The following is a 13,103-nucleotide window of genomic DNA, read 5'->3' on the forward strand; positions in this document are numbered from 1 at the left end:
AGTATCAGAGAGGGGGTGGTACAGAGGTGACTGACAGCATTCATTTCATTATTACATAAGGTTTGGTTGCAAAGCCCATTTAAGTCAACTGACTCTTCATTTACTTCAATAGCCTTTGAATTTGACCTAAAATTTAAACAGCATGACTACTTGCTTTGTAAGCACAAGGTCTGAAAAAAATTCCAGTTTGCAGACAAGATTTCCCGTATCAAAGCTGAACCACACTGACAAAACAAATGACTCTGCATATTACATCTCTTTTGCAGCAGAAAATATTCTCACTCTTACCTGCACATTTTCTTCTGTAACTTGAATTTCAGCAGTGTAAATATAATCAATAAGCATCCTTAGAGTCCACCCATCAACTTCCTTTATTCGAACTCTCTTTGCCCGGCTTTCACTCATCTCACCTACAAATACAGTTTATTAGTCAAGTAAATGAGACAGAAATACAGCACAAATGTTTAATACACACAGAACTTTTTGTGTATGATCAGTTGTGACAGTAAACAACTTCAATAATAATTCAAGTTCCTTCCTCCCTCCCTCCCAAGAGAAAGGAATACTTTGTTGTTAGCACCATGTGGATGCTATCTGAGTTAATACTTTTACAGCAGGTGACCCATTTTCTCCGGTGTACAATATCAGGAAAATACTGTTATCAGGCATAAATAACTCTTCAAATGCATATAAAATCATTTTTCTGGCAAAGCAAGCAATTAAAACACTCTACCTTTATTAATTTCTTAACTGAAGGAGCACACCAAAGGCAGTCTGGAGTCTTTTTAATTAAATAAGAAAAATTATATCCCCGCAGAAAAATTAACATACATAATTCTTTGCTTGACTACTTATTATTCCCTTGGCAATTTCACCTCTGTTACAGATGTGACTAAACAGTTAAAACTCAAGCTAAGATAAAATGGTAAGCAAGGGAAAACTTCTTGGATCTCATTTTGTGGAGGCTGACATATTGGCCATACGCCACAACTGATCTTTGTAGGAAAGGCCTGCAGAATAGCTTCCATCTTCTAAAATATATCTCACAATACAACATTGTGTTAATATCCGAAATAACTGCCCAAAGATGCATTTTGAAGTAATGATTATAACTTTCTCCATGACTACCAACCACACATCTGCTCATCTCAGACCTTTAACCCCTTTTGCCTTGACTTGCACTGACAAGCAAAACATGAACTATGCCGGTTATGTTGGTAGATCCAAAGTCAAAGTTTATGTAAGAGTATATTCCAGCCTCTGGATACATCAATTTCTTATTTTTCTGTATTGGCTGTATTTTTGTTTCTTTCCTCAAGGCATCTAGAGATAAGGGCACTGACGAGGTAACAGATTTAATGTGTACAACAGAAGCAGACAGGATGGGGAAGCAAACAAGATGATGCTGACCATTGCTGCTATTTCCTTGTAAAGTACATACACATTTTCATTGTTTGTTACCCTGTGGTCTCTAGGGTTGGTGCCAAACAATGCATTTTACCCAGTGTTTTTGGCAAAGGGATCATCACTGAGAAATTTGTTGCCAATATTCATGCCTTTTTTTGAGCTGGAGGGTAGGGAATGGCATTTTAAATCAAGTCTTTAAGTGGTGAAAGCGCAGAAGAACTTCTACAGAACATGATACTACTCAACGGCAGCACAGGTTGCTAGCATTCTAGAAAACATTGATGAAGGACCACATCAAAACCAGCAAAATCCAGCCCCCCTCAGAGATTTCTCTTTTCACCTGCTCTTCTGAAACATTCCCCTACACCTCTGAAGGACGATAGCAGTGTATTCTCTGCAGGGCCCTGTATTCCAAATTTCTACTTGTAGTTTGACACAGATTAAACCTATTGATCTTCAGAGCATGTATGCTGCAAGTTATTTATTATGCGAGCTGCTGTGGAGGTGGTCCTTTGGGAAAATTGTGTGTGTGGGAGAGCAAAGTTTGGTATTCTGCAAGCACATTAGGTTTGTTTTCAGATTTTGTCAAGGCTTCTGGAGCCATGGATAGGCACCTTCTCTGTTTAACAACAGAGCCCAAAATACTAAAAAAAAAAATAAATCTATAAACCACCAAATGCAAACAAAACCAAAACAAAGACTTGCTTCTATCTTCATGCTAAACGGGCATGCAGTCTTACTACAATCCTAGCTCAGCCCTCTTGTGATCTGGACTTGACAGATCACGTGCAGGAAAACACAGATTCACTTGCTAGGCAGTCCCAGCCCAGAATTCAGGCTCTGAGGAACCCTGTTCATGACTGGGAAGCTGCACCGCCGTATCTCCACAGAGCTGTTAGCAATGGGAAGTCGTATCGTGACCAGAAAGGAAAGCACTGAGCTGATCCAACCTCCCAAGCAAGAACAGCAGAGTACTACGCTAAGCTGAAGTTACTAAAAGACTATCTAGAAAGCTTATATTGTTCCTCACAAAGTACTGTAAGGAGGCTTTAAAAAAAACAAAAACCACCCACCACACAGAATTTTACAAACTAAGAATGGAAGCGAAGAGAGCAGGTAATACCCTAAGGATAACTGCCATTGCAGAAGAGAAAATTAGAAGTCAGGTCATCTTTGTCCCAAGTCAGGCTGTATGGCCACTGAAGCGTCCCCTTCTTTCCTCTAAACATTTAAGTGTATTTAATTCAGATCACAATACATTTCTAAAGAATTCCACTGCATACAGAAGGACAAATTAATCCTAGTAACACAGTCCCAGGTGTTTAATCTTCCCCCTGTCTGCCACAGGATAATTGTTACTAACTTACTAAATTTTGTGACTTTAAAAGGCAGTAACTTTTTCGTTGTGGATATTTAATAGGGCTACTTCTACCATTACACCTGCAAACAGATTAAAAAAAAAACAGGCAGAGCATTTGATCCCAGTTCATTCCATATCCCGGCCTGCACAGCAGTCAGCACCCAAGGACTCGGAGAAAGATGGAAGTAACCTGCAAACTTGTCAAAATATAAGCTTCTAATTCCTAGTCAAGAAGTAAGCATAAAGCATAAAAGAGCAATTTTTTTTTTTACTGTCTTTTCGGTTCCTGTTTTATTCTGGATGGAAGAAGACATTTTCCCATTTGGTTGTAGCCAGTTAAGGGATCAAAGTTGCTTATTTGAACTTGGCGATTGCTGGCTGAGAACACAGATCTGCCTGCGGAGCGTGAACTGCGGGCTTCGGAGGTAACAGTTACCATGATCATCAGGAATTTTTTTCTGTGGGGAATGTCTGACATGCACCAACGCCACAGCTGGGCCTTGCTGGAACCAGCCTATGACAGCAGCCTAAAATCTGTTGCTAAATCTTGAAGGCATAGCTGAATTCCATTTAAACTCCCACCAGCGTGGTTCACCAGCCACACAAACATTGCCACAGATGTATGGGTTAAACACTTCCCACCCTTTACTCAGGTGAGCATTCCCACCCTCTGCACCACTGGGGGCCAAAGCCAATCTACATTCAAAAGCATAAAACAAGCAAAAAATGTTAAAAGGGACTGAAGCAAGGAAAGAACCAAGATTTCAGTGATTCCATCTGGAGAGCAGCCACAGCCACTACTGCACTGGCACTCCTAACAGGTAATAAACTTCTCCACAGAAAGGGCAGGAGGGGCAAGCAGAAATGCCTTAACCAGAAAAAGCTTAATGTAAAACTGTACTCCAAATAAAGAGCATTTCCAATGTGACAGCCAACTACAGTTAATCTTCCATACAGAACTAATGTGAGAGGCTTGCGTTTCCCTGTTACTACACTGACGGAAAGGAACTGCAGAAGAAGCTGTTTTCATTCTAACTTTAAGGGCAGCAGTAAAAATTAGGAAAGAACGTATCAGTCACCTGGAATGTTTGTCTCAACCACAAATGCAAGCTTGAAGAACTACTAGAAGAACAGATACTTAATTTTACACACAACTTTAAAGCATTGTTGCTGCTCGTAGTGACTTCACTTCTAGCTTTGGCTGTGTCAAAATATTAGCATATAAAAATCAAGAATAATCAGCTGCTTCCCCAGGACCCAACAGTATTTCAAATGTCATCAATCTTCCAGTTGCATACAATTAAAGTTATTAAAACTCTATAATCTGCTTGTATAGTGGCAGGCCAAGAGTCACATTTCCACTTCCACCTGAGCTGGTGGTCAGAAGCAATATGTGGCAGAGAATTCTTTTAGTTTCAGACAGTCAACATTAACCACCAGACTGGTACAAGATTTGAGAAGGAGCCAAAAAACTTCAGAAGTTAATTTCAACATGCATTTAGTAGCATTTTCACTTTGACATCAAATTCCACATGATTTCCATGGGATTTGTAAGCATTATGAAATTAAACCCACAGCACAGGAATTCAGCAGCTGGAGGCTCCTATGACCCTGAACCTATCTGAGCTCTGCGAGCCCTCGGCATTCCTATTCTAGCAGCAGAGCAGTAACGTGGCCAGCATGGAGCGAGCAGAGGCAGAATCAAGCCTGCACAGAGAAGTTGTGGCAATGATGCAGAGCACATCTGTCACAGAGAATTAACCTAAAAATACCGAAACATGTACTCCAGCTACAGGCTGTCAAAGCCACAGGAAGCTTTCATATCTACTAACAGCCTAAAGTACTTAGGGTCTGAAGAAAGTAGCAGCAGTAGTTGTTACAGGACATAATTTACTCCAAAATGCACATGAAAGTTATTTTAACCTTCTTTTGGACAACTGACATTATTAGAGCCTTAAAGGGTATAACAACTCTACTATTCCTGGCTGACCTAGCATTTAAATTTGTTTAAATGAAGGAGATTTTTTTAAAGCATTCATCATGCTAACAAAGAATAAGTTGCCACTATGTCCTTAGACTGAAAAAAAAAAAAAATTAAGAAACCCAAATGTTCCTAATGGCTTACCTAAAAACGAAATGAGATCCTAAAAAGCAAAAGTCATTTAATTTTGTGCTTTACAAGTTGGATTGGATTACAACATAGTAAGTATTGAAACGTTTGGTACCTGTAAACATGGCATGGAAGTAGGGGCTGCAGGCGGCTAACACAACTCTATGCGCTGCAATTTCCATGTCTTCAGCTACTATCGTCACATCACACAGCAAGTTTTGACTATTTAGAAATATCAGAGAAGGCAATTTCACATCAGTGAACTACAACAGAAAAGTATATAATATCACACACAATTTCTTTTCCCGTGCCCTCAAAAGACGCAGGCAGACAATGTTGATGAAGAATTGTTTTTAAACGTGTTACACAACCACATGGTTATTATTCATTGGGATTACAGATGGTGCTTCAGTACACAGAACTTTCTAAAAATCAAACAACTGGATTGTGATTTCTTGCACAGAAGTTTTCTGCATTGAAGAACCAAAATTTGTGTCAAGCTCAATGTGTAAATCTTCTCACTGGAAGTCTGGGCCTCTTTGAATAATTAGCCTAGAAAAAAAATGATACACACAAACACTAAAAAAGAAAACCGAGGTAAGAAATAAGACCTTACAGATAACAAAGAATCAAAACTTCAGTTGCGGTGCCTGTGTCACATTACATTGGAAGCTCATGCCTAGTTCACTGTTCAAAATCACTACTCCATCATCTCTATTTACTCTTTTCCAAGAATTTTTCATAAACAGTCCATGCACGCAAGAGCAATTATTTTTTTCCGCTCTGACCAGTTTAGAATTTATTATGGTTAACTTCATATCTTGCCTGACATTTTATCTTCATTACATCCATTTGCAGTCTTGTCCTTGTCTTGTAATACATATTTCCTCCTCCTTCTGTTGCAATAAAGTAACATCCATTAACAATCCCGCCGTCCCTGCCCGTGGCAGGGGGCTGGCCCGGACAACCAGTGACGGTCCCTTCCAACCCAAACCACCGTGATTCCCAATACCGGTGCTTCCAGTGTGGCTTATGGCTATTGGACAGCCCTGTCCCAGATAAACCCACCACACCACATACTCTTCATAATCCAAATTTCCAGATCAAAAGGGATGGGGGGTGGGGGGAACGCACACACCAAAAAAAAAAAAAACCCCACACCCTCAAAAGGCTCCAATCCCCCAGCACCTACGGAGCCGTAGTCACCGCTGCCTCTCACCCCCTTCCCATGCCAGCGCGGTCCCTGCAAAGTCACGTACAATCCACAAAACTCGGCCAGGGCAACAAAGGGAAGCGGGGAAAGCACGATCTAACAGAACATATTCCTTAGGGATGGGGCTAGAGCTGTACGTCAATCCAGCGATCTCTATTCTTAGTACTTCCAAAAAGATAAAATCTTACTTTTTCTGAATATATATTGCAATTAGAGTGCAGGCTTTCTGATAGTTTGCAACTACCGCAGACAGTTGTTGCAGAGACCAGGGGAAGCAGCTGCAGCTAGAGCTCCCAGCCAAACCGCCCAGCTATTCTCCTCAGTCCAAAGAAAATCCCATGATCTCTCAGCCTCTGGAATCATCCAGTTTATCTGAGCCCACCCTCAAGTAAGGTGGCCGTGTGGAGGTCGCACTCTAAAAAATTTGGTGGCCACAACTAACCTTCGGGGCCATACTGTAATCCTGGCATTAAAATACTTTCCCCCTTTCAGCTTTTAATACTACAGCAACTAAGTCCCGTAAGTTTAGCCTGCAACACCATTATTATCAGAGATGTATAACACAAGGTAATGACATACCCAGATGAAACACACAATTCAGAGAAGCTTGAAAACAACTATTAAATTTATTATACAAAAATTGAAACAGAAACCTGGACATAAAAGGTCATCAGATACCCAGCTTCTTCAGACACCTGCACTTATCCTGACTACAGGAACAAAACATTTTATACTTAGCCACACAGAAATACCAAAGATAACAATGAAGCCAGAAGCAAGAATTACATCAATGCAAAACTCCAGCTAATTAACCACATTGTGCATATATAGACATAGTAACTTAGAGGTAGTTCAGATATATCTCTACTCTGGAACTGCGTTAAGTGAATGAATATGCTCTGTGTTACTACCACACAACTGACAAGCTAAATCAACTACTAAAACTACTAAATAAACAAGCTTATAAATTTAATCAGGTACTCTGCTGCAAGCATCCTGTGGCTTCCACAGCAACTCTACACCTTCATTTCATGAGGGCACACCAATTTGTTTCAGAAAAGCTTGCATTCTGACACAACACTGTACTCATTTGCTTGTACAGAGCGACTGAATGAACCGAGCCATGGGGGTACATCATCTCAGTAAAGGAAATGAGAAAATGAGAAAGGGGGAGCAAACAAGTATCGATTTAAGAACCATAACTGTTTACCAGCTCACAGGCTACTCCTTATTGGTTATTATAAAGAAAGGTCATTACCCACGCCTTCAGAAGATCTTGGTAAAGTCTTGTTTGTATGAATGAGGATTTTAACAAATATAAGTAAGGTCAAATTCCATTGTGATAAAAGGAAATCATAATGAAGAGTAAAGATGGGTATCAGAGGGTAATTTCTTCATATGTCAAGAACTAATTAGCTATCCTAATGATCTCTCTGACTCAGTGTTGAGATGATGGTGAGTAATGCAATGACAAAAACTACAAAGGACAAAATTACTCAAATTTGTCAAAATTTGAAGGCACAGAAAAAACCTCTTATGAGCTAGTAGGACCAGGCAACTTGACAGCAGCCAAAAATGTAATATAAACTCACGACCTTAAGCATTCCAAAACAAATGTATTTCAAATGCCTAAGCAGATGATTTCTTCACTAGCTATCCACTTTCTGGAGAGTAAACCCCTGGGCAAATACCTGCTTGTGCTATACTAATGAAAAAAACTGAAATAGAAACCACTTCAAAAATGTAGTAAATAAAATCTAAAATATCATTTCCTTGATTAATATTAGGTCTTCATTTAGAATAATGAAATCTGAAACACTTCTAAAATATTTTAGTTTATAATTTCAAATAAATACAAATATTAATGTTTATACTCTTATTTAATTAGCACTTACCATTCTAAAAGCTGTACTCAGCTTGAACAGCGACACTGCTGCCTCAACTACCTTATTAAATAAGAACTACCTAAGTTAAGGTTTGCATGGCTCTGCTCCTGTTCCAACTTTATTTATACATGTAAGACAAAATTGCTCAAATTTCTTCTACACCAATTCAAATCTAAGTAACCATGGAAACTAAAGTATATTCTGAAAATGATCCACGGCCTTCAACAATGCACTCTGCGGGAAGACCATGTATCTTTTACTCGCAACACAACAAAAGCAGGTAAGGTTTCTGCTTCTGGAATTGTTGCAAGATTCATTCTGGGAAGCTGTTTCTTCATCTAAACTCTTGCTCATCCTTAGGAAGTGATGGCTACTGGCTCTAGCCAGGCTCTGTTACACTCCTTAAGACACTGAACCTGGTTACTGGGATCCTTGAAAAAGCCAAGGGTGTTAAGTAAGGTGAAACGACAAGTATCAGTCCTTCTCGCGAAAGGTAACTGGGTTGTTAACAGACTAGAAAAATAGTCTTTGCTCTTATCCCGTTATCCTCAGACTATGGAAGTCTTTCAGCTGGATTTAAAGTCATTTATAGTCAGCATATGATTTTTCTCCAGTCTTCCAGTATGGTATGAACTGTCACAGCCAGACAAATACATTGACTGACCACAGTATCTACCAGAGTACTAAAAGTTTTACCCATATGGAACAGCAAAGACCAAAGACAGAGGCACACTTTAATAAGGTATCAGTTGCTGTCTTTTTTCAGGTGAAGCCTCTCCAGGTTCTAATCTTATATGGGAAATAACAAAGTAGTACAGGATTTTCACATCCTCTGGTATTGTCTGTGCTAGAGAAGTGGTTTATTTATTTAATTCCTCAATTCTGGCTGTTAGTTATAAAGCTGAATTACTGTCAGTGATAGTTGTGAGTCCTAATTATCAGAGCTCAGTTGTGAGCTCTAATTACCAGCTATCACAGTTTTCAACACCATCCCACCTCACTCATATGCAGAAAATAAATCAATATGGGTGCTAAGAACAGCATCAGCACCAGTCTCCCAGTTTTGCTCAAACTGATGGCAGTACCACTTGAAGTTTTACAAAACTTTCCTGAGAAAAGTTACTTCCAATATTTGATTTGGGAGTTCATCAGTTTCTCCCAGGGGGCAACAAAAGATAACTAAGAAAAGGTACTGCCAGTTGCTCTACATTTGTTAGACTGTGACCTATGTCTCCAGACTAGAAATTTTTAACATTTTTCCAGTTCCCAGCCTACCACAAAAATCAACGGAGGCACATGAAGAGCCTTAGACTCAGCTAAACAGCCACTTTACATCTGTCCAGGATCAACTACATAGAAGACAGGATCAGTAGCTCTAACTCTTCAAATACAACCTCCACGTATTTTTCAAGTCTCAAACCCAGTTTGGATTTACTTACAAGGGGCAAAAACGTGCTTTACATTACAGCTATCGTCATATGACTATCATTCAGCTATCACTTCCCTGTATATTTAACCCTTCTCATCAGCTACACTTCTGGAATTGCACGTTCTTAAACAAACAACTACTAACAACTGCACAAATGCAAATGAAAGTAAAAATGTATTATGGACTCCAGATGTACACAGTGTAGTAATACCTTCTTAATTCATTCATAACTTTAAAGGCTTTCTTCATGTGCCATGGGTTTACTGTAACAGGACAGTGAATTTCAGTGTTATCATCTTTCAGATCCAAGGGCTTCTGGTGGCAAAGTTTGGTACATCTGGAAAGAGGAAGGAAAACAAAGAAGAGAGTTAACACTTCTGTCTAACCTCCAGTTCTGTCACTCTTATTTTCCCCACCTTCATCTTGGTGAGGAGGAAAAGATTTGTACTCCAGCTTACTCTTTACTCCAAGCAATTCTGGTTTCCCCATTACCCACAGTGCAGAGTAGGTAGAATTCCTGAGGAAGTAATATGTTGGTGACCCAGTGAGGTTCACAGGAGCACTCAGGGCTAACAATAGTCTCCACTAAGGAAAACATGAAGATGGTGCCTTAGAATATTTACAATAAGCCCTAAAGTGAGGGGAAAAGCAGAGGTTTGGGAACCTTTAGCCTGATGTCCATACAGACCAATGGCAGGATGCAGCATCCATCACCCCCATCTCTCAATGCTGTCACCACCTGTGAGACAAGAGCCACACTCTGCCCCTCTGCCAGGGCCTCCTTACCGGTTCACGCAGCTCCCAGTTCATGTCTGACAGGAAGACCACAGGGCAACTACTTCAATTGCCCAGGCCTTCCCTAGCAGCAGCACAAGACGTAAGTGAATATGAGAAAAAGTGGGTAGTTTTAGAGATGCACTAAGTGTTTTGAAAAGCAAAGCAACCAACCTCTTTAGTCTTCTCTCAAAAACGCACCCAAAATACCAAGAGAGAAAAAAACTTAAGCACTGTGAAAAATCATTAGCTCTATCTGCAATTACCTCCTTTCATAAGGAATACCCAAGCACTACAGACAATAACTTCTGTAGAAAAATGATTATGTACACTCCTCAACCTCTAGGACTGTCCCAACAGCAAGTGGGTTTTCATGCCAAGCAAAGCCAATGGCTTGTTTCATTGTTTACAATCACAACATTATTCTTACAAGGCAAACTGCATTGTCGTAGTACTTAGAAAATGCTTAGCGTCAGTGATGCTTTCACCTATGGTATTGTAAACCTACTCCAGAACCTCCAAGCTGGAAGTAAGCAGGCAGGGAAGTCACCTGGTCGTGCAACTGATGCTGGTACATCAGAGATGTGATTCTAAATGAAACCTAAAGCAAGTAAGATTGAGTTTATAGTCAAATTTAAGGTATGCATTGAATCCCGTAGTTCCAGCCTCACTTCCACCATACCTAAAGCTTTTTACTTGGGCAAGTCTAAAGAAGCTTAAAAGAAAAATTCAACTATAATTTAAGATTTTCAACTCGAGCCCCAAATCTGTGCACTACAACATGCAAAGCAAAGTAGTTGGCTCTACTTCCCATGATTCCAAAACTAGATACAAAATTTTGGAGAAAACAGCATGAAACTGCATCAAGCAACAAAGGAATAGAAAAAAGTCCCTGAAAAACACCAGCTAACAAAGTAAAATCCACCTACAAAACTCAAATTACTACCAACTTACTACACTGTACCACGAAACTTCTATGAATTAAAGTTTCATGCTCAATTTTGAATGATACAACTCATTGCTGAAAGGAATCACGTAACAGACAATTTTGCATCACTCAAAAAAATAAATCGTTACATGTTACAGAGCACATACACATGCTGCTGTGTAGAGGTTAAAAAAAAAAAAAAGACACCCTATCTAGAAAACTCCTTTGGACTGAGCATTACTCTTCTAAATCATGTGACATGTAGTGACCAGCATTCAAAAAGTCACATACAGAAATCAGCGACTTCAGGAAACACTCAGAACACCAAAGGATAACTGAGGAAGAGACCCAGCTTTTAATTATACCACTGCCTTATCAAGTCCAAAATACGAACACTTCTTGCATGGCACCTTTATAAATCCCAAAGCAGTGCGTCAGGTACTGAAGCATACGTATCTGCACACGTATACGGACTATGCACACATCACATACAGACAAGCAAGGAAAAAAGGTGGTCAGAGTTGCCTGTAGAGAGCTGCCAAGCAACCTGGACAGATGGAGGAGTTCCTACGAAGCGTGAATTCCTTTGCTGAAGTTTCATTAGTTTGTCACAAAGGATGACTTTGTTTTAAGCTAATGAAGCCTACAAAACCACCAGCCATACCCCTCCTGTTCTGAGAGCGGCTTGTCTGCCTGGAGTCTCCCTTACCATTCCACCAGTTGGATCAAAGCCGTCTGAACTGGCTCCCTTTGGGTTGCTCTCAAGGGCCTCACCTGGAGCGCACGGGCCGCAGCGGGGACCGGACCGGCCGGCGGTGCCGGGGGTGCGGGGCTGCGCGTCCTGCCGAGCGCTGCCGGGAGCGACGGCTCACCCGGTCCCCTGCACCGCCGGCGTGCGCCGAGCGGGACTGCTGAGTCAAGCGGGGAGCAACTGGGGACCGCATATGGAGGAAGCAGAAGGAGTGAGGGGGAGGATGGAAGAAAAAAAAGACCAGGGAAAGAAGCGCCTGTCCCCGCCAGCGGGCGGGCTGCGGGAGGCGGCGAGGGGGTGCCGGCAGCCCTGCGCCCACCCGCGGGGACCCGGCGCCCGCGTCCCCCGGCCCGGCCGGCACCCAGCGCCCGCCGAAGGCACGGGCGGCGCGGCACGGCGCGGCACGGCGCTGCAGACGGCCGCGCTAGCCCCGGGCCGCCCGGCACCGATCACCGGCTCCGCCGCCGGCGCGACTCTCCCGCCAGTGCTGCCCCAGCCGCCGCGGCCGGGTCTGCGCCCCCGCCAGCGCCGCTCCGCCCCCGGTGCCGAGGGGAGCCGGCTCAGCTCGCTGTTACGCGGCGGGGCCCGGCCCCGCGCCCCCAGCCCGCGGCGCCGCACCGCGCTCCGCTCCGCGCCGCCGTCCCGGCCGGGCTCCGGGAGCTCGGCCGCCTCCCCGCCCGCCCCGCAGCCGCACTCACACGGGCGGCAGCAGCATCTCCATCGCGGCTCCGCTCGGGCTCCCTCCGTGCAACGCGGGCGCGGCGCGCTACCGCCAGCACCATGCCAGCCGCCGCTGCCCCGCCGCGGGGTGCCGCCTGCGCCCGCCCGGCGGAGCCCCCGCTGCCCGCCGGGAGCCGCCGCCGCTGCCCACTTCCGGGTTCCCGCCCGCCGGAGGGCGCCGGCGGGGCGGGGCGCTGGCGCAGGCGCGGTGGCGGGGGGCGCCCGGGCCGACCCCGTGGGCGGGGGGCTGCGGTGCCGAGGTGGGTGGGTGGCTGCACGCCGGTGCCCCCGGCCGGGCGCTGCGCTGGGTGCCGCTGGGGCTGTGGGGCCGGTGCTGCCTCTCGGCGGGGCGGCGCCGACCCAGTGGCTCTGGGAAGCAGAGGAGGCGCCGCTGCCCGCCGCTGAAGGGAGCGGGGCCTGAGCGGGGGCGAGCGCGGCCCGCGGCCCCGCCGGTCCCAGGGCGCGTCTCCGCCTGCCGGGAGGGCGCGGGCTGCGGGCAGGGCCGGAGAGCGGGCCCGGGCCGGG

General features: G+C 43.9%; 1 protein-coding gene across 5 annotated transcripts in view; it reads right to left on the reverse strand.

Annotated features, from left to right (window-relative positions):
• The window catches only part of KLHL2 (kelch like family member 2), a 61,625-nt gene extending 48,897 nt beyond the window's left edge, over positions 1-12,728 (reverse strand). For 3 of the 5 annotated variants that reach the window (XM_056338813.1, XM_056338794.1, XM_056338824.1), the window contains exons 1-4: positions 12,557-12,728; positions 9,617-9,742; positions 4,993-5,099; positions 289-410 (exon numbers count right to left, since the gene is read on the reverse strand). In XM_056338813.1, coding sequence (XP_056194788.1) covers positions 289-410; positions 4,993-5,099; positions 9,617-9,742; positions 12,557-12,579 — 378 coding nt within the window. In that variant the 5' untranslated portion in view covers positions 12,580-12,728. Of the gene's footprint in view, positions 1-288; positions 411-4,992; positions 5,100-9,616; positions 9,743-11,816; positions 12,050-12,556 lie in introns of those variants that run through there. The other 2 variants (XM_056338802.1, XM_056338834.1) reach the window with 2 other exon arrangements.
• Between the last annotated feature and the right edge of the window lie 375 nt (positions 12,729-13,103).

Source organism: Falco biarmicus, chromosome 1 (genome assembly GCF_023638135.1).
Source record: "Falco biarmicus isolate bFalBia1 chromosome 1, bFalBia1.pri, whole genome shotgun sequence".
Classification (NCBI taxonomy): Eukaryota; Metazoa; Chordata; class Aves; order Falconiformes; family Falconidae; genus Falco; species Falco biarmicus.